General features: G+C 39.1%; 3 protein-coding genes and 1 long non-coding RNA gene across 7 annotated transcripts in view; 2 read left to right on the top strand and 2 right to left on the bottom strand.

The window, feature by feature from the left end:
• Positions 1-16487, bottom strand: part of stx1a (syntaxin 1A (brain)) — a 62331-nt gene extending 45844 nt beyond the window's left edge. For all 4 annotated transcript variants that reach the window (XM_044204125.1, XM_044204127.1, XM_044204128.1 and 1 more), the window contains exons 1-2: positions 16149-16487; positions 823-900 (exon numbers count right to left, since the gene is read on the bottom strand). In XM_044204125.1, the coding sequence (XP_044060060.1) occupies positions 823-900; positions 16149-16178 (108 nt within the window). In that variant the 5' untranslated portion in view covers positions 16179-16487. The remainder of the gene's footprint in view (positions 1-822; positions 901-16148) is intronic.
• Positions 16251-16799, top strand: LOC122879682. Its single transcript, XR_006378752.1, has 2 exons — positions 16251-16392; positions 16485-16799. It is a non-coding gene; the product is annotated as an uncharacterized LOC122879682 (long non-coding RNA).
• bud23 (BUD23 rRNA methyltransferase and ribosome maturation factor) lies at positions 16800-23269 on the bottom strand. Its single transcript, XM_044204129.1, has 12 exons — positions 23080-23269; positions 22647-22684; positions 21863-21958; positions 21183-21265; positions 19940-20036; positions 19727-19823; positions 19567-19617; positions 19392-19477; positions 19115-19160; positions 18955-19016; positions 17853-17942; positions 16800-17685 (listed from the first exon to the last, which is right to left on the bottom strand). Exons 1-12 carry the CDS (start codon positions 23125-23127, stop codon positions 17631-17633), a joined length of 849 nt encoding a protein of 282 aa, XP_044060064.1. The 5' UTR covers positions 23128-23269; the 3' UTR covers positions 16800-17630.
• Positions 23270-24005: 736 nt separating this feature from the next.
• dnajc30b (DnaJ (Hsp40) homolog, subfamily C, member 30b) lies at positions 24006-27234 on the top strand. Its single transcript, XM_044204118.1, has one exon. The coding sequence runs from the start codon at positions 24069-24071 to the stop codon at positions 25308-25310; it is 1242 nt and encodes a 413-aa protein (XP_044060053.1). The 5' UTR covers positions 24006-24068; the 3' UTR covers positions 25311-27234.
• Positions 27235-27261: the final 27 nt, after the last annotated feature.

Raw genomic sequence — 27261 nt, 5'->3', positions numbered from 1 at the left:
ACCTACCTTTGTAGCAGCATTTGCAATAGTGATTTAAATACTTCAAAGTGAAAGCCCCCATGTACATACGTTTACATACACAAGTGTTTTAAAAACTAGAAGGACTGCCTAATAAAATATAAGAAATACAGCGGTGACAGAAGTGAAAGAAATGATAAATGATGATAAAAATGGATTATATAGAAGATATAAAGTCTCCTTCAGCCTTCTTATTTGAGCTGAATTATCCTACTTTTTACTTCTGAACCACTCGCTGTAGGAGATGTAGCATGCCCATTAAAAATGGGACCCCCTTCTAAGAGCCATGATGATGTTCAGTTTGTGTTCCCAGCACATGTGCACAGCATGTATAGGAAAATACACTCCCAAATGCATGCATGGATGCAGTTTTACACAGGTTCATGCACAAGAGGGAGAGATTGGAGAGAAATAAGTGAAATCACCAATGTTATGTTATTCAGAGCTGGACAAGAAGAGCATTGTTGTGTTGTTGAATCAATAAAGGCCATTTGAAATGAAATAAAAACGATCCATGCCACACCAGTAAGGTCAGTAGCTATAAATCATATCAATCCTCCCCTCCCCCAAGAAGAGAAATGGCATGAGATTGATTATAGAGCTCTGAAAAACCAACATGATTAGATTCAATATGCAGAGAAGAGAGATACCCAGGCAGATTGTAGTGTAGAAAATGACCTGGACTTTAATTTAAGATGGCAAGTTATTAGCCTACTATCAACCTGTTACATGTGTGAATGGGAATAATAGTGACTGACAGAGACAGAGAAGAAGGAAAGATCAGGACTGTGACAGAAAACAAACCTGTTCAAAGAATTCATCCATAAAGCCTTTCTCCATCCCCACAGCGACTTCATCCTCCTCCTCTGTCGTCTCCTTCCCCTGGACAAACCACACATACAATTAGATCAAATAAAATAATGTTCACTGAAAAAATACTTAAATGTAAAATGTAAGACATATTTGTTCTACAATAACACTGGGCACGACTCGACTGGACCATGTAATGCATAATTCAAGGTTAAATAGAACAGTATTAACACTCTTCCCACCTCTCCACCCATCAACTGATTAGAAACAAGGAGCACTAACGACACTTGTAATTAGAACCACAGGTCGAGTGATTAGCAAGCTACTATTGAATTAGGACCTAGGGGCAGAGAAAACCTTGACTTTTACACACTTCATACACCAGCATGTAACAAATACATACAAACACTTCAGCTTGAAGGAATAGTTCAATATTTTGCAAAATATGCTTATTTGCTTTCTTCCTGAGAGTTATATGAGATGATCAATATCACTCTCATATGTGCTCGTTAAAAATGAAGCTACAGTTAAGAGATGCTTAGCTTAGCATAAAGACAGGGGGAAACAGCTAGCTGGCCTCTGTCCAAAATCCACCTACCAGCACCTCTAAAGCTCACTAATTAACATGTAGTTCACATATGTATTCTGAACAAAAACAAATGTGTAAAAACACATACAGTAACTCTCTGCAAGAAAGCGTATGTCCAACTATTCCTTTAAATGTACAATATGGGAAGCAAATATAAGCAAGAGGATAGCTCAGTATCAAAGATAAAACACAAGAGCGGAACCTGCTTTCACTATCAAAATGACTACAGGTCTTTGAATACTAGGAGTACCACTAGACGACAATTAAAAAAAAGAAGTTTGCAGTGTTTTCTGCTGCTGCAAAACGGTATATTTAGATTAGCAAGGTCTGAAATTGTTCAGCGAATAAGGGATGTATTGCCAGTTCTAAAAGGTTGAAAACAAAAATATGTACTTTTCCATTTTTTAACTCAAACTTTAACAAAACAAAACAGATTTACATGGTCACAAAAATAACTAATTAGGTTTTTAAAGCCTGTCTGGTGCCAAAAGAGAGCTTCCAACATCCAAAAATGTAACTTTACAGTTCAAAAAAGTTACAACTTCTCCAACATTCTGGCGTCTAACCAATGATTCATTCTGAAATGCTCATTTCTAATCAAATATCAGCCATTACACTACATTAGTAGTGATCTCATGTGGCCTCATTCATCTAGCCTCTGTCAAAATAATTCAATTCCCCATTAGCAGCCTATGAGATCCATTTGCTTATTAACGCTGTGGGGAGAGAGTATAGTTTTCATCTTCTTCTGACTGAAAAGACTCCTTATTTCCCAAAGCAGGGAAATAATCTTGGATACTGGTCATGTTTTTTACTGCACACACACACACACAGTTACTTTACTACTACTTTACTATACTTTCAATGGTTCCACTTTCTGAAATGTGCGGATTTTATTTTATTTTTTTACAGTATATGATAGTAAACTGAATATCATTGGATTGGATGGTTGAATATAATTTGAATATGTCACCTTGGGCTCTGGGGATTTATAATGGGCATTTTTTGTTATAATCTCTACATTTCATAGACAAAACAATTAATTTCATAGACATTATATAGACAAAAACAATTTTTTTATTAATTGAGAAAATAGTGAAAATAATCATTGCAGCCCTAGACTACTGAACGTAGATGTTGTAAATACAGAATCTCATATTATGCATATAACAGACACTTTCCTAGTTGTGTGTATCAAAATTATGATTTAATTTATTTCTCCTTCTCAACAATAGGCAGCTCCAACCTCCAGCCTCCCCCAACCCTCCCAACTCTAAATGTTCTTTTAAAAATCCTCACTGACCCAAAGGCAAAAATCCCTCAAGTCTTGTTTGTTTAAAACACAGGGATTACTATATAGTGCGCTGTGGATCGCAGGAACAACGTTTGGTTGTGGTATGATATTGGAATAGAAGTCAGAGGACTTTTTGCCATAAATTAGCTTTTTTAAAAAGGAACTGCTGTAAAACTAAGAAAACAATTTCCTGAGTGCCCCCACCCCTACATTTTAAAACAAGTCTTTAAACCATTCAGTCCAATAAATATTTAAAAACCACAAAGAGTCGTATCAAGATATTATTGTGTGCGGGCAGTCGGCCAGATTCATCCAGACAAAGACACTAATGTGAATGCAATATAGGCAGGAAGCAGGAGAAACTTTTTCATCATATAAGTTGGGGGAGCAATTTTCAATAGAAGGAACTGGCTGCCATGGATGTATTAAACAGCTGATTCCTCTTTAACTGTTTAATACATCCAGTATTATACATCAGTGGTATGCCAATCTACAGTTTGTGCTTGTAACATGACTGTACGGTAAACACAGGGCACTGGTTCTGCTGAGGCTCTGTGGAGAGTTTCAATATTGTTTTTATTAGGAAGTTTTTTTAGTGTATAAATAATTCCAAAACCACACTACAAAAGTGTTTAATTAAAAAAATAAAAGAGAAGCTAAAAGAAAAAAAGAGCAAGGCAAGAATGACACCATCTTTGTTTATGATGACATGAATATCCGAAAATAACCAAGTCTCTGTGAGGAAGTATAGTTTTCTATATCCATTAGAGCAGATCAAGATATTTGACCAAATTGAATGTAACATAAGACAATCCCAAAATAAATGTAATAGAGTTCCTTCGTCAGTTTTGCACACATCACAAAATTGAGATGCTGAAGGATAAAGTTTGTGTAACATGACTTTTGAGTAATTGAACCTGTGAATAACTTTAAACTGTATTGGCATATGCCTGGTGTTTACTTATAAGTAATTATAGATAGGTTCTTAGCAGACTTTCTTGTTTCTGATATAACACAAATCCTTTTTCATTCCATTTTCCATTTTGTGGAGAGTTAAAATGTGATATTCTGACATCAGAACATCACATTTTATGTCAGAACAACACATTTTAACTCTCCACAAAATGGAAAATGGAATGAAAATGGATTTGTGCAGGGAAGAACTGTAGGGTAATGGGGAGAAAAACAGTGAAAGAGGATCCAGTTCTTGAGAAAAACATCTGAGGGGACAGACTTTAGCGAGAGATGGCGATTGGTGCAAAACTAAGTGAGAGGAATGCAGAGCCACTGTGATCACGCTAACTTTATCTAAACCCACTCAAACTATATTTAATCCAGCAAATTTTATCCAAAAACACAAGACAACATTTGTAAAATAAAATAATTCTATCCAAAACAATAAACAATTCTGTCCACAGAAATTAACTTTAATGTGCTTAACTGTCATGACAACAGTCCATATAGTGGGTCTCATTTTGGAACAAAACTCTTCACATGGTATTAATAAATAAAATTTTTGTGTTGGTATGGCAATGAGGAATTTGAGGAACTGCTGAGTATTAGAAGCAGAGAGAAACAGGCCGCAGCAGGAGGCATTGGAGGAGGAGGAGGAGGAGGAGGGGACAAGCAGGGAATCAGAATAAGCTCCGAGAGCACACGTAGTGTGTTCTGCCTCCACAGAGAGATGCTGTATCTCCTGCAGAGAGAGGAGGTTTTACTGTGAGCGGTCATGAGAGGAGAAGATCGAGTGGTGCACCCCAAACCTCCACCTCCCACCCAGATCTGAAGCTCTTGCTGAGCCACAAAGAGGCTGGGAGAAGACTTCAATGCTTCACTCTTGACTCAGCCTACAGACTTGGATTTGACCGTCCACACACAGCAGATGCTCTGAGCCAGACACGCAAACATACATGCACACCACAGCTGACACACTGACAATATACAACAGACGGTTAACACACACAGAGAGAACAAGGCCAATGCAAGCCGGTTCCCATTAGGCCAAAACCCTTCAATTCACTCTGCCTCTGGGGCTCACACTCGGGTGAAACACCCCGGCAGGAGCAGTGGCCTGATTATGCTGTTTATTAGATTAGAGAGTTGTTCTAGGCACCATGCCAGCAGGAAGTTGCTCCATAAAGACAAAAGGCAGTGCCTGCAAATCCAGTGTAAACAGGAGGAGGAGGAAATATAGTCCATGAGTGAGGGAGCGAGAGATAAAACAGACATCTAGTGAGCAGGTGGCAAGAATCACAGGGTGACACAACAATTATTGAAAGCTGTGAAAGTGTAATTTTATGTGCAATAAGAGGACATATAGACATTGAGTGTGTGTGTGTTAATGTGTAAGTAAGGGAATAAAGTGAGTGATCATGTGAGAGCGTATGCATTCAGACGCCTTTTCCTGGTTATAACTGAGAATAAGAGAGAGAAGAGCAGTGAGAGACAGTTCAAGTAGAGATGGAAACCCATGTGGGCAGCACTTTATTGTCCTTTTATGTTTCCATATTAAAGCAGACATGTTTCCTGCATCTTTGTATTACAGCCAATTCAAGCAGCTTCCTGTAGTCCCATTAGAAATGACTCATAGAAATCTGTGTCAGCTGCACAGAGGAATACTGAGAGCATAACCAGATTTATTATCATAATACAGCTAGGTAACATTCATTATGGATGTGTGCACTCATACACACACACACACACACACACACACACACACTTGAACATTTGATTATTTATTCATGTTTCCCACAGTAGACTAATACAAAGATATAATTATATAATAAAAAGTGAATCGTAGGCTCCATTTGCAAAGCCTTGTTGCAAAGTCTGTTAATAGTTCAGACGAGACATGAAGAGGACAAGTGATGTTTCAAGCTCAGGTCATAGGCTCAGTACACACACACACACACACACACATTTATTCTCCTACTGTATAGTTGTGTAACACATAACACAACATTCCCTCGCCCCTAACCTTTGCCTATGTTGTGTTATCAGACCTCGCAGTGAACAGGTTTCATAGACAATATCATAGACAGCAAGGTCTATGAATTATCCAGAGTAGAAGACATATCTAAACCTGGGCAAATAAAACCAAACCTGTATGGTGAGATACCACTAGAAGTAAGTGACAATATATATATATTTTTTGTTATTTGGGTGAACAGGCCCTTTACTCTAAAACCAAGTCTTAATCTCAAACAGCCTTTTGAAGAAGTGAAGACTGGCCAATGTCCTCACTTTTAAAAAATGTCCATAACCTCATGGTTAAAACTCAAACTGGTCCTCACAAAGATAGGCATTCAAGAGTACATATACACACATAACCCCACTTATAAAAATATCCATGGCCATGCCTTCACCTGCTCCCATGCGCTCAAGCCCTCAGGACATTCACCACCTACAGGCTGAGAGATCTACAGTCGATATGCAGGAGCAGCTGGCTTTAAAATCACACAGGAAAATGTATTTTCACTTTAAGCAAGATGCAGATGCTCGTATATGAGCAGTGGCTTGTGCAGTGGTTAAATTGAATTTATGGGTCACCAGAAAAACCAACCAATGATCATGTAATTTTTTAGCAAAAATATATATGAATTAAAAAATGTGTGGCACAGAGCTGATGCTGACACAGCAAAACCACAAATCAACAAGCCGGTCTAACTGACTGATTGCCCTGCTGGTCAGCTGACTGAATGACTGTCAGAGTAAATGACCAGCTGATGGAGGAGGAGGACACAATGTAGGGCTATCGAGACAGGATAATTGCACAACCAGGGAGCAGCGTGGGTGACGAGAGGACACAGGAAGTGATAGATCGAGCCAGCCAAATGTAAAACTCATTCAGTTCCTATCACATTACTGTGCTGTCTCCTCACTGACAACACCACCAGGAGCAACCTTTGAAGCAAATCAACAAATGTCCATCTTTGATTCAGGTGTAGTCAGCTGGAAATAAAATAAAAAAATGTGGTGCATTTCTCCATGTGCACTATAGCCAATCAATGCACTCCTGCTTATAACTTGAAGATATGTATATGCTGCAGTACTTTCCAAAGAAGCTCCACTGTTGTCTGTACACATTTATGCCCTGGATAACAGCACAACAAAATCAGAAAATCTATTCTTCTGTTTTGAGATTGAATCTAGTACAACTACAGATCTAAACTCTGCCTTCTGTCTTTAATGATTATTTCAGCAGACTTGGCACTATTCACAACTACCAAGCCAGAAACATACATCAGTTTCAGCCTGCCTTAATTGATTTTTGGGTAACTTGTAAACACAATAACCTAATAAATTTGTCTTGTGCATTTTTGTTACTAAATAATTGCTTATTTGCTCATTCAGCAGACACAGAGTGAAATAATCATTCGTCTGGTGTTGCATTTCTGGTCCAATAATACCTCTCTTTTTATCTCTGTTTTTGGTCTCCACCAACTCCTGAGGGAAATAGCTGGCTCTTTAACTGCTAAATGTTCCACTATGTTCACCAGCTAGTCGCTAACTGTGTCTGCTGGCTGTTTGGTGCTGAGCAGGTAATGCACAATGGGTTTTTAGGTTTTTAGAGATATTGGAAATGAGGTTCATGAGAGTGGTGAGACTGAACCAAAACAATGAAGAGCAGCTTCAACTACCCAATTTAGAATATCTTAGCCTGTTTTCACGTCTCCAAATTTAGAACCAGCAAATTCAAATTTACCAGCAATTTAAATAGATCTGGTGTCGTGCTCATTGACGACTATTTCCAAGTTGCAAAAACATTCAAACCCTTCAGATCTTTGCAGGAGAGATTAAGAAAGGGACGTCATCTTCCTGTGTTAGAGTCAGAATGTGGATGAGATCAAGGCAGCTGTACAGGTTGTTGTAAATTGACTTTAAGAAATAACTACTCTTAAATCAATCCAGTATCACGCCAAAGTGTGTAATTTACAGGCCAATCCACTGTGGCCCACCGTAGCAGTGTCATGTTTTGCCTTGCCTAGGTGTGGCAGCATCACGCTTTCAACACGTTCTCATTCTGCGGTCAAGTTAGCAATAGCAAATATGCAACGTCTGGCTAGTCTTAAAATAAAGCTTGCTGAGAAACATTTCAGGTGACGGCCGCAGTTTGGTTAGGTTTAGGCACCGAAACTACAGAAAAATGTACTTTTCACGCCTAGGCGAGGCAAAATGTACCATTGACATGGTATCCTCTAGTGGATCGGCGGGTGTCTTACACACTTTCGCGTGATACTGGGCTGCTTAACTTGGCATATTTCTTCAATTGACAGCTACTAACTAACTAACTAACAGCTCCTAATAATTTCTACCGCAGCTTCCATGTTGACTGAAAATGATGTCAGTCACTCACAACTGATTACCAACGATCTTTAAAAAGTATTTTAAGAAGTTTCTCATTGCTAACTGCTATTATCATCTTCTTGTGAATCTCCATTGATAATGGATACAGATGGGCCTCCTGGCTGTTTTGGCTCTGCCAGCACATCTGTTGTGACTGTTTGATTCTTTCCTTGTATTTTTACCTGTTACTGTGACTTTTTATATGGGATTTTCTATTTTATTTTGTTCAAATAAACGTACTTCTAGTTTCTCAAGCACAGATGTTTTGCATTCCAGTGAAAAACAGATCTGGCCGAGGTTAACAAGAGGATTTTATCAGCCCTGCCTGCAGCAAGCAGGGTTCAGCAGATACACGAAGAAGAATAATGTGGGTGGGAGAAGAAATGAAGCACTGCCACCGCAGCAGACCAGAATCAAAGTGTGTGCATGTGCAACAATTTCCTTTTCCTAACAATCCTCCTCAGTGTCCTCCCCCTTTAATCATCTTCCTTATTCTTTCTCATTCTCCCTGTCCATCATTCTCTCGCCTACTTCTCTCTCGCTCTCCTTCCTCCAGACTTCAGCTTCACTACGGAATCATTACAGCAGCTTGCCCACACAACATGGACTCAGTTACCTTTGTCTCGCTCTCCCTCCTCACGCCTTCATTTAGTCTTTTCTTCTTTACCGTCCCATTATCCTTCCTCAAGACCACGTCAACAGTCATTTATCTAACTAAACTTACACTTATGTTACACTAGATGTTAGTATCTTGTGTCCGTTTTATTACCAGGTCCTGAGAGAAACAGCTTATTCTGCTTAATTTAAACTTCTTGATCTTCCGCATGCAATATCTTCCTCCTCAGTTAATCCCCGATTTTATCCCTCTCTTCCTCCCATTTTCCTCTCTCTGTCCTTCATCCCTCTCCACCCTCTGCCTCCCTCTTTCTGACCTTTAAAAGTGTAATCATCAAAGTTATGCCATTTAAACACGCCTAAATACAAATTTACAAACTGCCACACTATAAAAGCCTAAATAATTACTTATAATGCGATAATAGCGGGTCTTTCCACAAATCAATGTTAATCAATTTCAGGCCAGAATTCAAATGTCTGCAGCTGCCAATTCTTACAGAGATAACTCTTTCTGCCACATGGATTGATGAGATGGCTGACCTTTGTTAGCATGAAATTGGCCGATGGGTAAGGGTATGAAGGCATAAATAACATGCTGTTGAGGATGTTCATACACAAACTTGTCTGCCCTGCATGCGTGTAGGCAGCTGCGGGTGGTCGGCCAGTGTTCAGTGTTGCAGGAGTGGGTGAGAAAATGTCGTAAAGCTTCAATTGAACTTTAATGACAGATCACAGGCAGAGAAAAGAGCCCTGCTGTCACCACTTATGCCATGGCCTTTCCCACCCCAGTCCCTTATCATTATTCCCCTGTGGGATATATTCAGAGCGCCTCACTCCGTAACTCGACTATGAAGGATTATGACAGCACCAATGCGCCACTAACACAATTATATTGTAGATATGGAGGAAATGTAGCAGAGAGTGAGAGAGAGATGTCAAGGAATGGCAGGATGTGTAGAAAAAAGAATCATGGCAGCAAGAGGGAGAGATGAAAGAGCTGTATGACAAAAAGGGCAGAGAAAAAACAATGTTTTTAAACTACATTATTTTCTTTATTGAGTAATCTGTATTTTCTCGATCAGTTGATTCATTTTTGGTCTTTAAAATGTCAAAAAATAGTAAAAAAATGCTGGTTTTGTCTGACCAACAGTCCAAAACTCAAAGATATTCAGTTTTCTATGACATAAGAAAAATAAAAGCAGAAACTCCTTGTATTTGAGAAGCTGTAGGGACATGATTTGCATTTTTGCTTGAAAAATGCCATAAACAATGATTCACTTATCAAAGTTGCTGCCGATTAATCGTCTGTTGAACGACTAATCAATTAATCAGCTGATTGTTTTAGCTACTTAGGGCATAATGACACAGCCTTAATCTCCAAAAAGTATCTGTGATAAAAGGCATTATCTGTGCTGCTAAAGAACCACTGTGCTATTATAAGATTATGTGAAAGGGAAGGTCGGAACATTACAAATTCAATTTTAGCAGCGGTAACAAAGATGACCCAAAGCTAATTCTCCCACAGCAGATGTGGACGGTTTGATTACAGAATCATCTTTATTTATTTTTAGGATCTCCATTAGCTGACGCCTTGAGATCTGCTACTCTTTATGAGAAGCAAGAGAACAAGCAACAAGATTTTACCACAGTCGAGACCACAAAACCCATCAGCAGACACTGATATCACATTGATTTCGAGGAAATCTCACAGGTAGAAGACAGCTCAAGTAACTCTATCATAAATACAAACCCTTATTTCATGCTTTACTGGTATGGATAAGGATGGTGTAGTGCACAACGATTCAATGGACCATCCATTCACACATTTCAAAAATATCTATTAGCAGCCAACAGATAACGAATATCATTGCAACTGTCACCTCATTTGCAAAGACAGACAAGTCCCTGGTGAAATGCCAGATCGGTCACACTCATTTCATGGCTCATTAATGCAATTATGCAGCCTCTATGTGTTGATGAATAATGTGTTTGTGAGTGAGTATGCCTTTCTCATGGTTAGTGACAATTTAGGACGATGACAATGCATTTTGCGACCACTATATTCCCCCCCAACATTGATTTTAAGGATAAAGGCTCATCTGTGGAGCTCAGCCAGAAAGCTGCTGGTTTCACCACCACAGATCTGAGCGTTTACAGAGGCTCAAAGCTTTGAGCAAGGACAAATAAAACCTCTGACCCTCTAGGATCAGTGTTCAGTTCAACAGCAACCAAAGTGGCTTTTTTCCCCACTGTTGTTTGTGTCACTGAAGAAGTGTCAACAGCCAAGATCACGTCAAGGACAGAAGAACAAGAGGTGAGGACATGAAATAAAGTGGATAAAGGGGAGATGGATGGATTCGAACAGAGAAAAAAGGGAAGGGAAAATGAAAAGAAACAAGCGAGTCAAAGACACACACAAGCCGCTGAGTTGGTGCTCCACATCCATCCTAGTTAATGTGTCACTCTAACGCCAAACAGGCAGCGACAGTGAGTACCCCCGCCATACACACTCACAAAGAGCTGCCTGAGCCAATACTAACACTGACTAACTGCACAGAGAAGACAGAAGGGAGAAAGGAAAGGGAAAAAAATGTAGGGGAGGACAGGAAGTCATCTGATAAATCACTGATAGGAAAAGAGCAAAGAGAACTAATAGTGGAACTCCCCATTACTGAGAGGATGAAAGAAGAGAGAGGGTTATTTTTAAAAAGAGATCGAGATGGGGAAAGAGGCAGATATGGTCAATCAAACAACAAGACAGAAGGGAAAAAAGACAGGGCTGATAAAACGTCAGGAAAAAATGAGGAGATAAACAATCATATTGATAACAGTTCCTGTGGTGTGTGAAATCCGTAATAACCTCATCAGCGTGTGTCCCCTTAGGTTTCAGAGCTTGAGGAAGGCTGACAAACACATCTTATCTGTGCGGCTTGGCCAACTGGGAGTGATGGGACGAGGTGAGGGGAGGGGAGAGGCCGTATGACCATTTTGGTTATTGAGACTGTCAGTCAGTTTAGGCAGCAAGCTAATGAGCTGCTGGAAGAGCAGAGTTGTAGGCAGGTGTTGAGCTCATAAAGTAGCTTTATGTGCATATTGGCAATGTTGGAGCAGAACCTGCACCCTCACGCAAATATGAGCAAAACTCAATTTCCTGCCAAAATGACACACACGCACATGGGTGAGTAAACTTGCAGTGTGACTGTACAAAAACACACACAAAGACACAGAAGCAACCAAATCTGTGAAGCTCAGTTCTCTTCTATTTGCTGCTCCCCTGCTTTGTTTGTATGTGAAAATTAACGCTTATGTAATATCTTTGTAATATGTTATTTGAAGCTAATTATTTCTCCCATTTAAGCAATTGGCAAATGTAGCACAAAACAAATATTTTCACACTAGAAGTCCAAAAAAATAATGACAACATTTAACTGAGAGAACAAGTCTTCCCTAAATGAGAACTACTAGCAAATCCAAATGCAAATATGAAAAAAAAAATAGGGATGCAACAATCCGATACGCTGTTCAGTATCAGCACCGATATTGGCCAGATATCATGATCCACAATAAATACAGTTTTTTTGTCAATGTCATTATCAGTCACTATCAGTTACATTCATTAAGTCACAGCGGGCTGAAGAGTCCGTTTTTCTTTTTTGTTGTTTTTTTAAAGATGATTTTTTTTGGCATTTTATGTGATAGTGATAGCAGAGAGAGAAGTGATGACATGCAGCAAAGGGCCCGGGCTGGATTTGAAGGACTCAGCCTTGATACATGGTATGCGCTACCAGGTGAGCTACCAGGGCGCCCCTGAAGGCTCAGTTTTTAGTGCCACAACAATCCGTGGGTTCATGTTATCTTACATAAAAATGACCCCAGTGAGTTCCACACAGTGAGGAATACAGATTTTAAATTTTGGGGAAAAAAGAGCACTGGAATCAGATTGGTACTCGGCAGATGCTCTCATCAATAATGTCATGTAAATTTCAACTAGCCCTTACATAAAATAATACAATACAATGTGAAAAGTCTGACCCCAGTCCACATTATCCACCTGTTACAATTTTTGGAGTCAATTTCTCTTTCCAATTAACTTTTGATGATTTGCTGCTCAACTGTGAACATCAACAGCAAGCTGGGAGATATTTGGGGACGCCATTACGTAGTCTTGCTCAACCAGAATCCATCCTGCAGGGATCAGTTTTCTAACTATCTTGAATGTGTGCAGCCAAGTCAGATACTACATAGATACAGTAGACAGTGGACATTTCAGGAAGAGATCATGATTTGGATTAAAATACCTGCTTTTGTCGCCACAAATACAGCTAAAAATGTCTCGACAGCTCACTAATAAATACCTGGTTTCCGGCTAGAAAATGTCCCTGATGCCTCGCTATAAATTACCGCTGTTGTCGCCACAAAAATGGCTACAAATCTCCAGTTTTGTCAGTTGAAATGAGAAGCTAAACTAACAGTGGTCTCAAACACCTGTCTCAGCTGCTTTTGCAAACTCCAGCCATTTGACTACCAATCGCACCAGCGACTGCCCCTCCACCTCCATGTATGGAAGTCCCTAAACTATGTCACTTTCCATTTGATAGGTATTGTAGAAATGTTGATATGATTACACATATATAGTATATAGTATTATACGTATTAAAATGTAGATATTCAATGTATCGGTGGTTTTCAGAAAGATAAAATGGCTACATATTATTGTGGAGACAGGGCTGCTTTTAGTTTGGCCCCTCACAAGTAAATGTATTCGAAAACTAAATGTTTGTGCAAAAATGTTTAATTTAATGACAAATGTGAAGTGAGGTGTGACTTTGCCAGGCTAGATTCAGGTGTTGGATGCTATAACCAAATCACTGAATACACCTTTAATGACACTCAATGTCACAAATTGATCTAAAGTGTTGGTACTAATCCATTGAGCTCTCACCACCAAATCTCAGCAGGGTCAGTGGCACAAGTTACAACATTTTTCTAAGTGAAGTTTGAGCTTAAAGGGTTTTGGTCCCTTGTAGACCAAAATAGTACAATTAGTAAATTAAGCGACAGTATTGGCTTGTTCCATCTTCTCAAATGTGAGCATTTACTACTTTTCTTTGCTTTATATCACTGTAAATTAAATATCTTTGAATTTGTACTATTGGTGGGACAAAAAAACATGTTTGAAATCTTGATTCCTGGAAACTTCGTATGTGCATTTTTCACTGTTTTCTGATACAATAAATTTTACAAAACGACAGATTAATCAAAATTGAAAATAATAATTAGTTGCAGCCGTGGTCCATTGAACACTAGTTCAGAGCTTTTATACAATCACACATGTATCCGACACTGTGCTGTGGTAAAGTGCTGTCCAGACCCACTAAGACATCTACACGAAATTCAAGAAGCTGCATTAACTTGAGGCTGTAAATGGAAAACAATATTAATCTAGTGCTGATGGGAAATAATAGTCTGTGACTTGTATTTCTTTTTAATTTGGTCCGAATTGGCTGAAATAGGTCTGGCTGGAGCCGGTCCAGCAGTCATTTCTCAGACATGAAAGATATGATCAAAAATAATAAAAGAAAATAGAATCAGCAGCTGACGGACAATTTCTGTCGACCCTGAATGGGTTGACTGAATGAAGCTGGTGAAGAAGATTTAGGCAATTTCTCTGTCTCTCTCTATTGTACAAATGAATCCTTCCAGCACTGTGAGGAGGCAGCAAGGCAGGCTGGAGACATGCCTCTCTCAAACACAAACACACACACACACACACACACACACACACACACACACACACACACACACACACACACACACACACACACACACACACACACAGAGTTGGCAGGGCTGGGTTGTCTCTCCTTGTGGACAATTCATATAAGGCTGGACCTTCACTGAAAACTGAGGAGCCATAAACTGTTTCCTCTCTCTCCTCAGCTTAATTTCTTTTTTTTTAGATTCAACTTTATTGTCATTTATTGTCAGCGAAATGCAGTTTAGGTCTAACCAGAAGTACAATAAGCAAGTGCAGGATATAAAGTATGTGCATAAATGCAGGATAGAGCAGTATAATGAAAATATTTTACAAGTGGTACTATGGACATTATATACAGATGGCATTACTATAAACAGAAGTATACTGATGGATATGTACAATAATGAATTGGACTGGACAGAACAGTAGTGCAATGAATATAAAGTAGTGCAATTTATGGAAATAGTTAACAGTGCAGTAGATGAGTTATTGCAGTATTCAGTACATAGTACTGGAGTGCAAATGATGCAGCAACTGCCAATTACCAGATCTGACAATGGCCACTTTACCACCAACACACAGACATCCTTATACTTCTATCTTTGTGAGGACCGTCATTGACATAATGCATTCCCTAGCCCCTAACCCTAATCATCACAACTATATACCTAACCCTTACCCCAACCATAACCATAACCATAACCTAATTCTTAAAACCTTCAAGCAGCCCTTTAAAATTGTGAGGACCGGCCAAAATGTCCTCACTTTCCAAAAATGTCCTCACTCTGTAGGTAAAAAAAAACGTGTTTCAGTCCTCACTATGTAGCAAGTACAAGTCACACACATACACACACACACGTTTGTTTCACTATCCCCATGGGGGACAGTCATTGACATAATGCTTTCCGTAGCCCCTTACCACAACCTTAACCCTCACAACTAAATGCCTAGCCTTAACCCTTACCCTAAGCTTAACCTAACTGTAACCTGTACCCTAAAACTAAGTCTTAACCCTCAAGGCAGTTTCTACCCATAGGGACCTAAATTTTTGTCCCCACGGTGACACAAGTCCCCATGGGTTAGTGTGCATTCAGGTTAAAGTCCCCACCGGGATATGAGAACATGAAACACACACACACACACACACACACACACACAAATAAATTGGCAACATATTTCCACATAGGCTACACAATTTGCAATCTAACGCTTTCTGGATAAGTATTATATTCTAAATATATTACAAAATAATGATAAAATGTAACAATAAATATTAAATAAATGAGCACATCAAGATTAAATACCATAAAGTGTCTATCCTATAAACTCCCTCTAGAGTCCCAGAGACATCCTCTAATAGCTGATAAATTGCTTAAAGAATATAAACAGGAAGATCAAAGTGATTTTTCGTTTGGAGAATGAGGAGAAAATTACTTTTACTTTGATTACACACCTGAAACAATCATCTCAGCAGGGCTTTATCCTGCTTTACACACACACACAAAGCTTGGAAGCAATATGCGTATGTTGGCTATAATAAAGAACAGTTCAGCCTCCATCAGACCCCGAGTCACAACTGTTGCTCAATCAGCGCGCCCAGCTCTGTGGATCTGTGCTTTCTCAACGCGCTTTCATATCATCTAAAAGCGCGTTCAACAAGCCTCTATTCACAGAACAGGTGGAGGCTGACCGTTTAAAAGAATCAAACATTAACTTACATGTTTAAGTTCTTGTATGCGGTCCTTCATGGTTCCGGTATATCACTCTTATTCCTTTCAGTTCCCGCTGTCTTCTGGATGTGTGAGATGATGAAGTGGCGGGGCGGAGACCGACAGGATGATGCGAGACCGAGCGGGGCGAGGATGCGCGTCTGACGGCGGCGAGAGGCAGTGATTTCCCCCTTTGGTTTGGATGCTGGGATGGTGGGACCACTTTACAGAGCCGGGTGACGCGCACTAAAAGGTGAGGCGAGGCCTTCCGCAGTTAACCCATTACACACCCTCAACTTCCTCCTCAACACGCACTAATTCACCTTATTTTTTTATGAACCTCAGTCTAACAGATTGAAGGCTGGAGTGAGAAGAATGACCACCTCACAGTGGCGGTGAGAGTGGTGAGTTTTTGTTGGATTTGGTGATCGATTGAGCAGGTTCAGCGATGACGCCCAGGTGGTTTCCATTGTGCCAAAGCGCACAGCGACCTCTGTTGGCCACACGCGCTGGAAACTGTATGGAAGCAGCAAAAGACCTCGCAAGTAATTAGGAGTTTAAAAAAAAATTATGTGCGTCTTAGACATGTCTTACACTTTCATTATCCATTCATGTAGTGTTTTATTATCTGTGCAAATAAAGACTCAACACCCATTTTAATTACCTTATCAATAGTCTTTTCTGCATATCTTTATTATATTATACAGCAGGTCTTTTGAGTGCTATTCTACTTATAAGAATGGTCTACATAAACCATCAAATATACAAAAAGTAATATTCCAAACGTTTATAATTTAATAACTTTGTGATAGTAGCTGCAGCAATCTGTTTTATTTGTTTTATTTCAAAGTTCATTTAGTTTAATTTTCCCCTTATGAGTGAGCGCCTTTTTCTTCATACCGACTCTCCCCTTTTTGTAATCTTCATTAACTTAATGAACTGCCAGTTTGTTCAGGACCATCACACAAATCTGAATATGTACTGCATGTATCATTTTGCATATCTCTTTTATAGGATGGTGTTTGTAACATTCAGGACTGTGAAACAGTTTTCACAAATACATGGAGGTTGCCTGTTCAATTTCTCCTATATTCTGGAAAATAAACAGTAAATATAATAAAAATTGAGAAAACACTGCAGATAATACAACAGCTGATCAGAGATTAAAGATGTGACATTTGATAATTTATCAAAAATGTTTTAATTCTATGACATTGATGGTGCTGTCAACTGTCTCCACTGTCTGTCCATGTATCTTCCAGCCAACATGAACACGGAGAGTAAAATCTTACCACCATTTGTGAGAAACAAATTGCCAAACACTCAACCGAATATAAAAACGATTGGCCGTAATAGCATTTTACTCTTGCATCTCATCCCTAGAATTCAAGAGTTGAAAAATTAAGTACAAACACTCTGCAGTTCCAGAGGTGATTGTAAGCAGGGTGGTACAGACGAGAGCTAATGAAGCCACAGCTGCATGAGTCAGAGCTAGAAATGAGGTCTTCTCTGACGTCCAGTGTATTTTGTGTCGGCTCGAACCTCCCTGCAGGCCAACATACACACAGCAGAGAGAAGTCAGCAAGTGTTACAGAATACAGCTAATCAGATGTGATTTATGTATATTACATTACTTATAACATCAATAATTTCAGCACAAGATACATCCAGTTATTTGTCCTGAAAGAGTTTAAAACACCGTCATGCACATACCGTCCCTGTCTTCTCCTCCTCTCCTTCTTCTCAAAGATCCAATCTCGTCCCTTCTTCACCGATTTCCCCTTCATGTTTTTGAACCGGCATCTTCACAAAGACAAATGTGGCTGATTAGCTTGTTTAAAATGCACCTTGTTCTTTGTGACAAACTGCATCCAAAACTCTGCCTCTGATGCAAAATGTTTCACACGTCCGGTCTCTTTGTGGAACCAGGAGGAGCAAGATGAACATTACTATGTAAAAGGAAGGAAAAGCTGCCAGACAGGGGTTTAAGTCAGGCAGGACAACGACCCTTTTAGATTTCTCTCGGTCTTTTGGCTTCATCAAAGCAGGTATGATTGAACCTGCACTTATTATGGCCAAGACCTGCTTCCTATTCTAATGGCAAGTAATAAGTTGGAATGTAAAAGGCTGTTTAAATACAAATCAATAACAAAATAGGGATTATCCTAATCAGAGTAAAGTATGGCTGCAACCAACAACTATTTTCATTATTGATTAATCGTTTTGTCTGTAACATGTTAATAAAAATAGTGAAATACGATGATCACAATTTCCCAGAGCCCAATGTTTCATAAAGCCCAATTCTCAAATTACTAATGTTGTCCAGCTATCAGTCCAAAACCCAAAAGATATTCAGTAAAACTATGAATGAATAAACTACTTTTATCAGAAAAGATAAAAGCAGCAAATCCTTACATTTAAGAAGCTGAAACCAGCAAATGTTAGGCATTTAAAAAAAGGAACCAAACAATTAACTAAAAAGAAATGTACAAATAATTAATTAAAATGTATGTGTTAAAATCCCATAAATTTGAGGTATCTACAATATGATTTATATGCAAATTTTCAGCAGTAAGCACATTAAGAAACAAAAATATTTAAACAATTTTCATCTGACGCTCAGATGGCCTCCGGCTGCATCTCATCACATCTTTCTGAATAAAATGCACCAACAAACAAATAAATACAGATAAACTCTGATGACTGAAACAAACTCGGCTACTTATATGGCAACCATATAAACAGATTCATCAAACTATCACAATAATCTGATTACTCAGAGTAGGCAGTGTCTGTCTGCCATGAATATTTTTACCGTTGTCCTGAAAACTGGACCTGGTTTGGAACCGCTCTGTCTGAAGTTTCTGATCCCAATCCCTGAAATGAACAAAAAGAGATCACAGTGATCATAATGTAGCTAAAATGAAATGCAGACATCCACAATATCCACTAACGCTAACTCCTTGGTTTCTTACTTTGGGAAGGACTCCTGTTGCTCCAGCAAACAGACACAGGAAGAACCTGGAAACAAAAAGATGTGTGTGTGTGTGAAAGGGTGAACACTTTTAATGTGTGATAATTCATCCCAAGGCTAATGTGACAGACAGTCAATATGAATGTCATCCTGTTCTAATTAGCCTTGTGTTGCAAGTACACTGCTACTAATTTGACAGGCTATTAAGAAGGAATCAATTGCAAATGGCTGCAGCTGAACATGTCAAAATAAAAGCACAGTTTCTGAAAGGTACTGACTTTTTAGCCTTGCTGCTGTTGGGGTAATCCACCACCATGCCTCCACTGAAGCCTGCCTTCATGGCCTGTGTCGTGATCAGCTCAAGCTTTAGAGAAAAGAAGAAGACTAAAGGTGAGTAAGGGAATCTGGAGAAAACTTCAGATTTTACATCCACCATCCATAATGCTGTTTCACCTGCTCTGAGTTCTCTGGATAAAGCTGAAAAACTGCACGTGAGCCTCTTGACTGAAAGACAAAGAGCAAGGAGGAGTTAGTAAAGGTCTTCACCATAAAATGTGGTATCTGCATGCTTGAATTTTTGTTGAAGAAGTGAACAAGAGTGATAAAACCTTACCAGAGAGGAGTACAGAGTACTAAAGAAGGTGTAGAGTCTCTTTGGAGGACTATGTGTCCTCTTGTCGGCATTACAGAGCCACTGCAGGGCAGAGATACTGACAGGGAATAAGGCAAAAGGGGAATGAAAAACCGAGTCAGAAATTACTCGAAATTAATCCAGAGAAAATCCTCGCTTTTTTTTTTTTAAACATAAGCATGCTTTGTTCTTCACCTGATGCAACCGTCAAAGGTGCCGGGTCGAAAAGGCATCCCCTGGCCCATGTCCCCCACTAAAAGGTCTCCCTCTACTTCTCTGTCCAGTGCAACATCTGTCACAGGGAAGATGTTTATTTGATCAGTGTTTCAGCAATTTATCCACATCTCTGATATAAATATGACAACAGAGCAGGTAGAAGTAGTAACGGTTCATTTCCTTCAGCTAAGTTTTTTTGAGTCTAACCATTTCAGAAAGTTATATCATTTTACTCTAATTTAAATTTAAAGACCAGGAAAAGATGACATTTAAAAAGGGGCAATGTGTAAGAATTGAGACTACTCTCCACCTGTCGAATTCATACTCGAAAAAAATAGGGGGACTGACAACGGCCAGTTTGACGACAGGGAATACAGCGGCTCCGACCAGGACTCTGACTCCGGGGACGAGGAAGACATGGCGGGTTCAGGCGGGGACAGGAGAGGCGTCAAGCGGGAGAACAGCGAGAGGGAGGCTGGGCATCAGAGAGACAGCGACAGCGTGTAGAGCCAGAATATTTTTCACATCTAACGCGGTGGATTAAGGATTTATTTCGACCAATCCAGAGTTAGTGATTGTTGTAACAGTTTAAAGACTAACCAAAACGGTTTTGGTGAGTTTTATTTTGTTTCTGTTGAGTTTGAATAAAGTGTGTTTTATGAGTTAACAAGGCAATTAGTTCGGTTAAAGAGAGAAACATGAATTCAGAAGGTGTACGGTTGTATTTTGCTGTTTTATAAAGGAAAATAGGTGTATATATTTCCTTTCTTGACATGTGAGTTTATTTTATTTATTTATTTATTTATTAGACTAAAAAAGCTAAGAAAGCTTGTGTAACGTAGCAAACTCGCTGGAACTACCTGAGCTATCCTATCGGACTAGTTATCGCCTCTCGAGGCACAGGTGGTGTTACAACACTGGACGGGGCTAGCAGGTTAGCATGCTAATTTCAGTAGATATCTCTGCAACACAATACATAGACGTCTTTGACATAACGTCAGAACTGTTGTGCCTTCACCTTCTGTTGATAAGGTTAGGTAATTTTTTTAATGTTTTAAAATAAAATTCTGGCCAAATCTTACACACTGCCCCTTTAAAATACATCACATTATTAAGAACCAAAATCCCAGATGATATTTAGTATAATTTCACAATAATGATATCATATTGGTATATCATATAGCTTTAGCTTCTTGTTTAAATGCAACTGTGTCAAACTAACCCAGCATTGCAGTGCTGATGTCGACTCCAACCCAGTAGTGTCCCTCCTCTGACAGGTAGTCTCCGCTGAGACCAGAGCCACACCTGAGAGACAGACAGTCACCTAAGTCCTTCACATCACAAACACACAAGATCACTGTATTATTCTGGATATTACAATGGGTTATGTTAAAACTAAGCGAGAATAAAAAGTGTGTCTTATTTGCCACACTGGTGACGAGTTATTTTCAAACACTGCCAGAATATTACAATACTTTCAACACTTCCACTCTTTCATTGATGCAACATTGAGTTTGTATGAAGCATCAAACTTCATGTTTATGCCATGTTGCTGCTGTGGTTTTTGCAAAACTACTGTACCTAAAGAAGTGATTTTTTCATCAACAAATTAGAGTACATTCACAATAGTAGAGTACATATCATAAAAGAAGATGGATTACTAATGTAGCAAAATGCAGCAGAAGTTGAAGTTTGATGTGTAAACATATCTAAACATGTTTTCAGTGATGCAACAATAATCTCAATACACATTCTATTGAGACAATGCTTAATCAAACTATGACTTTATTCATGTTAAGGTTAACAGAAAAAATGATTGTATTATTTCTTACTCAAAGTGTTGCTTTAATCAGGTTAATAGTGTAATACTGCATGTAAACATAGTCAGTGTCACTCACTAACCCCACATCTAGCAGGAAGCATGGCTGTCCCTCTGGCAGGTTTAAAAGCTCTACAGCTCTCTCTGACATCTGGGTCTGGATCTCAATCATTCGAGAGCTGTGAAGCAACAAAACACAGAGTTATTTCAGTTACAGTTTAATGTGTGACTTCTGGTAATGAAAAGGCATTCTTAAACAAACAAACACAACTGAAGCAATCGCTCTTCAATGATCGCTCTATATAGCTAGTCTGCAGAACCAGACAGGGAATTGTGCATACTTTTTTTTAATCTAAAAAGGTAAATTCAACCTAAAACTGAATTTTAAAATTGTTGCAAAAATTACTTTGAAGAGGAAAGTCAATTTATACACTACAACCACAGACAACTGTCTCCTTAACTTGGAAATTGGAGTTGATGATGTGATATATTTGAATTAGTGATTTAATGACTCTGTGGGCTTTGATTTCATGTTTCATCCAAATGAGTTTTATGTGAGTGTGGGACTTTCAGCAGTGAATGAAATAGTGTCCCATATCCCAGTAAAATCATCACGATTCAAGTGTTCGGAGGAGACTGAAACCATGATGCTTCATTATTCTTATTCTGTCTAAGAAGCATCTATTGTGATTTATTTGTAGCCGAGACTACAGTGTGTGTCTTTATTAGTTATTTAAATTCCCAAAGACCTAAGCTGCTCGTTATTAGAGAAAAAAAAACGTATTTGTTGACAGATATGCTAAGATAGATGTATTACGATCACAGTGACAAGTCAGGAAATTATGCACGAATGACACTCGGACTCACTTCTGAGAGTATTTCTTTGCCTCGTCTTCATTGTAGAACTGCGGGAATGAGATCACATCAGATTAACACATCAATAAAACAGTTCACGGCATTGGCTGTCGGCTGACTCCACTGTAGCCCCAGTTTGTGCCTCTAATGTATTAATCATTAGATCAGAATCAGAAGTACTTTATTGATCCCCGAGGGGAAACTCTTTAACATCCCACTTCAATACATGAGACACAGACTAGCATACTAGAGCTAATTCCAGTATTCAAAAAGAAACAATTAAGTAGTTAGCATATCTTCTAGTCAACATATATTCAATTCCCTGTTAATATACTATATCTAAGGGGCGTCGAAGGACCTTTAAAGACCCTAAATGCTCCTGCTGCAACAGGCAGGACTACCGTTAGCCTAGCAGCTGAAAACTACAATAAACCGCGTCACTGACCACATCTGGAGGAGCTGTGTGTTCAGGCCGTCGACAGCTGGAGGTCATGGTTGTCCTTGTATGTGTGTCGGTATGAGAGGACGAAGAGTTAACTTGTAAAATCAGTTCATAAACAAGCTAAATGTTGTGATAGCAGACGGTCCACATGCGAAGAACAATGACGCCACACGTAAGCGACGTAAGAAGCACTTCTTCGTCGAGTTAAATAAAGGCAACCCAGCGGAAACAGACGCGTATATCGCCACCTACTGTGCACTAAGTAGATATTTTTCACTGCAACATTCTTTGAGACCTAAATACATCATTAAAATGTATTATATTAATGTGAAAAAGCATATTGTTCTTACATAAACTCCTTTTTAGATTGTATTTTATTTTTATCAACCAATAACATTTTTTAAAACAACATACAGGCACTGCATCTGTTTATAAAACTCAGCAGCAGTAGTAATCTATAAAATACATACAAGAAAAATAAATTCATCAATAAATTACCAAATTACATAAAACAAAATATGCTCATAAAATACAAACAGGGCATATTATACAGTAAATAGCTATAGCCAACTGTTTAAGATTTTAAGTAAGGTTGCAAATAATTTTCAAAAGGTGAAAACGTTCCCTTCAAAGAGAAGATGTTTTTCTTTCCTAGAAAGCCTGGATGACATCAAATTAAGAGAAAGTGCAACTAAAAAAAGAAGAAGAAGAAGGTGTCCTTGAGTTAAACCTAATTCTCAAAAACGTATAAAATTTTTAAAATCTAACTCTTTCATTTTTAGAAGTAAAGGGGATACCAATTGTTGTTTAAACGATAAATGTACTTTTACTATAAAAACGATCTTTAAAGTTTGTTATTACATACCACTATGTTATCCAAGAAATATATAACTCTTGAGTTCCCCCTTTTCTGCAAAATGATTGGTCAGGTATGATGAGTACTTCCTGTAAACATTGACTCGTATTGGTTCCTCGTTGTGTGACGTAGCCGGATGCTGCAGCTGTTTTCCGGCACGCTCACCGCTCCGCTCGGTAAAATGGCAGAGGTCGGTCAGAGGCTGGGGAGCGGAGCTTACCGGCTGTCCGCCCTCAGAAACAGCCAGGGTCGACCGGTGTGCAGCGGAGAAAGTCCCGGATCTTTGCTGGTAAACTGCACTTTCAGTGACGGTCGGATAAAACAGGAATCAGCCCGGGATCAATGTGAAGTTAAGCTAGTGTCAAAAAGCAGAACAACACAACGCAAATCAGGGAAACTTTCCAGAGTGAGAACAAGTGAAAGTCAACAGGAAAATGGGATTTTGCGTTGTGCCCCATCTTTGGAGCTGGATTCATCCCGTTTTATCGGGTTTGTTCAAACCAGAGAGAGTTTACAAGCTCATAAAACAGCCCTGTACCTCTCAGCAAGGCTGCAGCCTCTCCTCCAGGAGAAGCTGCAGCCGGGCAGGATGACATCCTGGAGCAGAGGAGCTGTTTCCATCTGCCCTGACACCTTCAGGTCCCCTCAGCAGCTCCGAGCTTTCTGCACTGTTATCTTCATTCTGGCAGGGCAGGGGTCAGAGAGGCCAGGTTATGGGATGAGACTGAGGCGTCTGAAACTGCATCCTGATACCCTGCAAGCATCTACAACTAGTAGAAGCTACAGCTGGAGGAGTGACAGCAGCTCAAAAGATGTTCCTGTGCTCTACAGAAGCAGGACGGCCTATTACGACATCCTCAAAGTGTCCCCCATTGCCACACAGTCCCAGATAAAGACGGCCTACTATAAGCAGTCCTTCATCTACCACCCAGACAAGAACCCTGGGAACAAGGAGGCCACCCAGCGCTTCTCTGAGATCAGCGAGGCCTACACAGTGCTGGGCAACATCAGCCTGAGAAGGAAGTATGACCGTGGTATTCTGAGCCAGTCAGACGTTCACAGTGCAGGGAGACCATCCTCCAAAGAGACCACCAGCAGATCCACAGACTCCCCGCTGCAGCAGCAGCAGCATCAACACAAAACCAGGCGGTTCTCCCAATCTGGAGGGAAGACCATGTTTGATTTTGACGCCTTTTATCAGGCTCACTACGGGGAGCAGCTGCGGAGGGAGAGGGACATGAGAGCCAGGAAGCAGCGCATGCAGGAGAAGCAGAAGGAGAATCTTAGCAGGTGGAGGCAGCAGAAAATTATGGAGATGACTGTTGCGATGCTGCTGGCCATGGCAGGCCTACTTTTTGTCAATCTCAGCAGGCCCTGAAATAGAAGCAGCAGCGTGTCCCTATGGGGTTGCATGTTAGGACTCTCATGGAGGGGGGGAGGGGGGGTGCTAAACTTGTAAGTGTTGCACAGTTTCTGACAGTTGAAGATATTTATTTTTTAGTGTGTTGCAGGAACAAACAAAAGCCGGACCACTGTGTCTTATTTGTTAGAAGCCATAGATAGTCTTGTTATGTTACTATGTCTCCTCACAAGCTGATGGTATTAGTACACACTTAATTTCTTCACGTATAGGATCTAAAAGGCATGAACAAACCTAGAAAGAGGCGCTGGATCAAAAAACAATAACTTTAATTAGAAACTGGAAATCTGCAAACCACATTGCAGCATTGTGGGATTATTTATTCCTGCAATGGTTCGAGCTTGTAGCTCTTTCAAGAATCTCAAAGGCACCCAGTGTGTGGGTGATAAGATATAGATTCACATTTCATGGTTTTATAACATTTTATTTATTACAAAATCGGTTTCAGAGTCACATCATCACAATCTTGTAAAAGTTCATGTTGAGTTGCAACCTTTGCAGGACCTGAGAACCTGATGTAGACGTGTCATTGCAGGTTTAGTCTTTGTACCATCAACAATTGTTCCACCAGTTGTGAAGTTTCATTGTAAACCTTAATTTATTTACTTTCTATTAGTAGTGACAAGTGTGAAGCCAAATAACTATTTTATTTTGGCAGCTTAAACTCAGTTCTGTTTATCTAAATATTGCACAAGAATGGAAAAATTAAATGGATCATGCTGAACAACATAATTCCTCTTCCTTTCCCTACACACTGGGTCTGTAATGTAGAACATAACTCTGAACTGTACAGTTTTAAGATGATTTATTAGGAAATTAATGCACATTTTGACGCCTTCTTCCAGGTGTTTAAGCGTGTATGTGTGTATGTACTGTACAAACAAGATGCCACATTATGTTAAATTTGTTTATTTTGTGTAAGGGAAACTCTATTAGATTTATATTTCTTTGTTTTAATTTAGTTTTATTTATCAGTGATCATAGTAAATATGTAGTTGCAATTAGCAAGCATTTGTATTTTCTTTATTTTCTTGCTGCAATGTTATAACATCTGACCTCTAGAGGGCATCTGAATACATCAAAAAGATCTGTGTTACAGCTGGTTACAAGTACATTTACTCAAGTACTGTACTTAAGTATAATTTTGAGGTACTTGTACTTACTTGAATATGTTAATTTTCTGCTACGTTTTACTTCACTACATTTCAGAGGGAAATATTCGACTTTTTGCTAAATTTATTTAAAAGTTGCAGTTACTTTACAGATTTTACATGCAAAACATATGATCACGTTTAAAATTATGACACATTTGTTTCCTGCAAAAATCTCCTTTTATCAAGTCATTTTAGTCTATAATTGAGTCCTAACCCTTTTATTTTCTCAAAACATGTGCAAAGATGCATCAGTGCGGTACGAATATTGCAGCTGGTTTTTTATTCAGGTTTATTAATTCCAGAGCCACGACACGCCTCATACTTCTTGTCTCCAGATACAGTCTGTTTTTAGACAGGTTGAAATACTCTCTTAGTGCACTAACACTAACTTTTTTCACTTGTTTTAAGAAAATAAGGTCTTTGGGAGCAGATTCTAGCCAGAATTGTCTTCATAAAATTGAGGCTTTTATACTGTTTGAACTACTTTATGTTCAGGCTCAACAGTAAAATGATGCATCAGTATTAACAATCTAATAATATAATCTACATACTGTATAACACTACTGTATGAAATGGGCCATTCTACAGTACTTTAAGTACATTTAGCTGATAGCTGTACTTTTACTCAAGTAATATTTTAAATTCAGGACTTTTACTTGTATTTTTACATTGTGGTGTCATTACTTTTACTTCAATAAACAATTCGAGTACTTCTTCCACCTCTGAAACTCTGTGTTGGATGATATTAATGCATG

Source organism: Siniperca chuatsi, linkage group LG7 (genome assembly GCF_020085105.1).
Source record: "Siniperca chuatsi isolate FFG_IHB_CAS linkage group LG7, ASM2008510v1, whole genome shotgun sequence".
Taxonomy (NCBI): domain Eukaryota; kingdom Metazoa; phylum Chordata; class Actinopteri; order Centrarchiformes; family Sinipercidae; genus Siniperca; species Siniperca chuatsi.
This window is presented reverse-complemented; position numbering and strand designations above follow the sequence as displayed.

Bases quoted from the DNA above. Each gene is read 5' to 3' on its own strand.
- bud23 (XM_044204129.1), bottom strand. From the start codon at position 23,127: ATGACCTCCAGCTGTCGACGGCCTGAACACACAGCTCCTCCAGATGTG. The intron at 19,824-19,939 runs GTGAAGAACAAA...ATTCCCTGTCAG, and splicing joins ACCTTTGACGGTTGCATCAG to TATCTCTGCCCTGCAGTGGC. The intron at 19,017-19,114 runs GTAAGAAACCAA...TGTTCATTTCAG, and splicing joins CAACAGGAGTCCTTCCCAAA to GGATTGGGATCAGAAACTTC.
- dnajc30b (XM_044204118.1), top strand. From the start codon at position 24,069: ATGCTGCAGCTGTTTTCCGGCACGCTCACCGCTCCGCTCGGTAAAATG.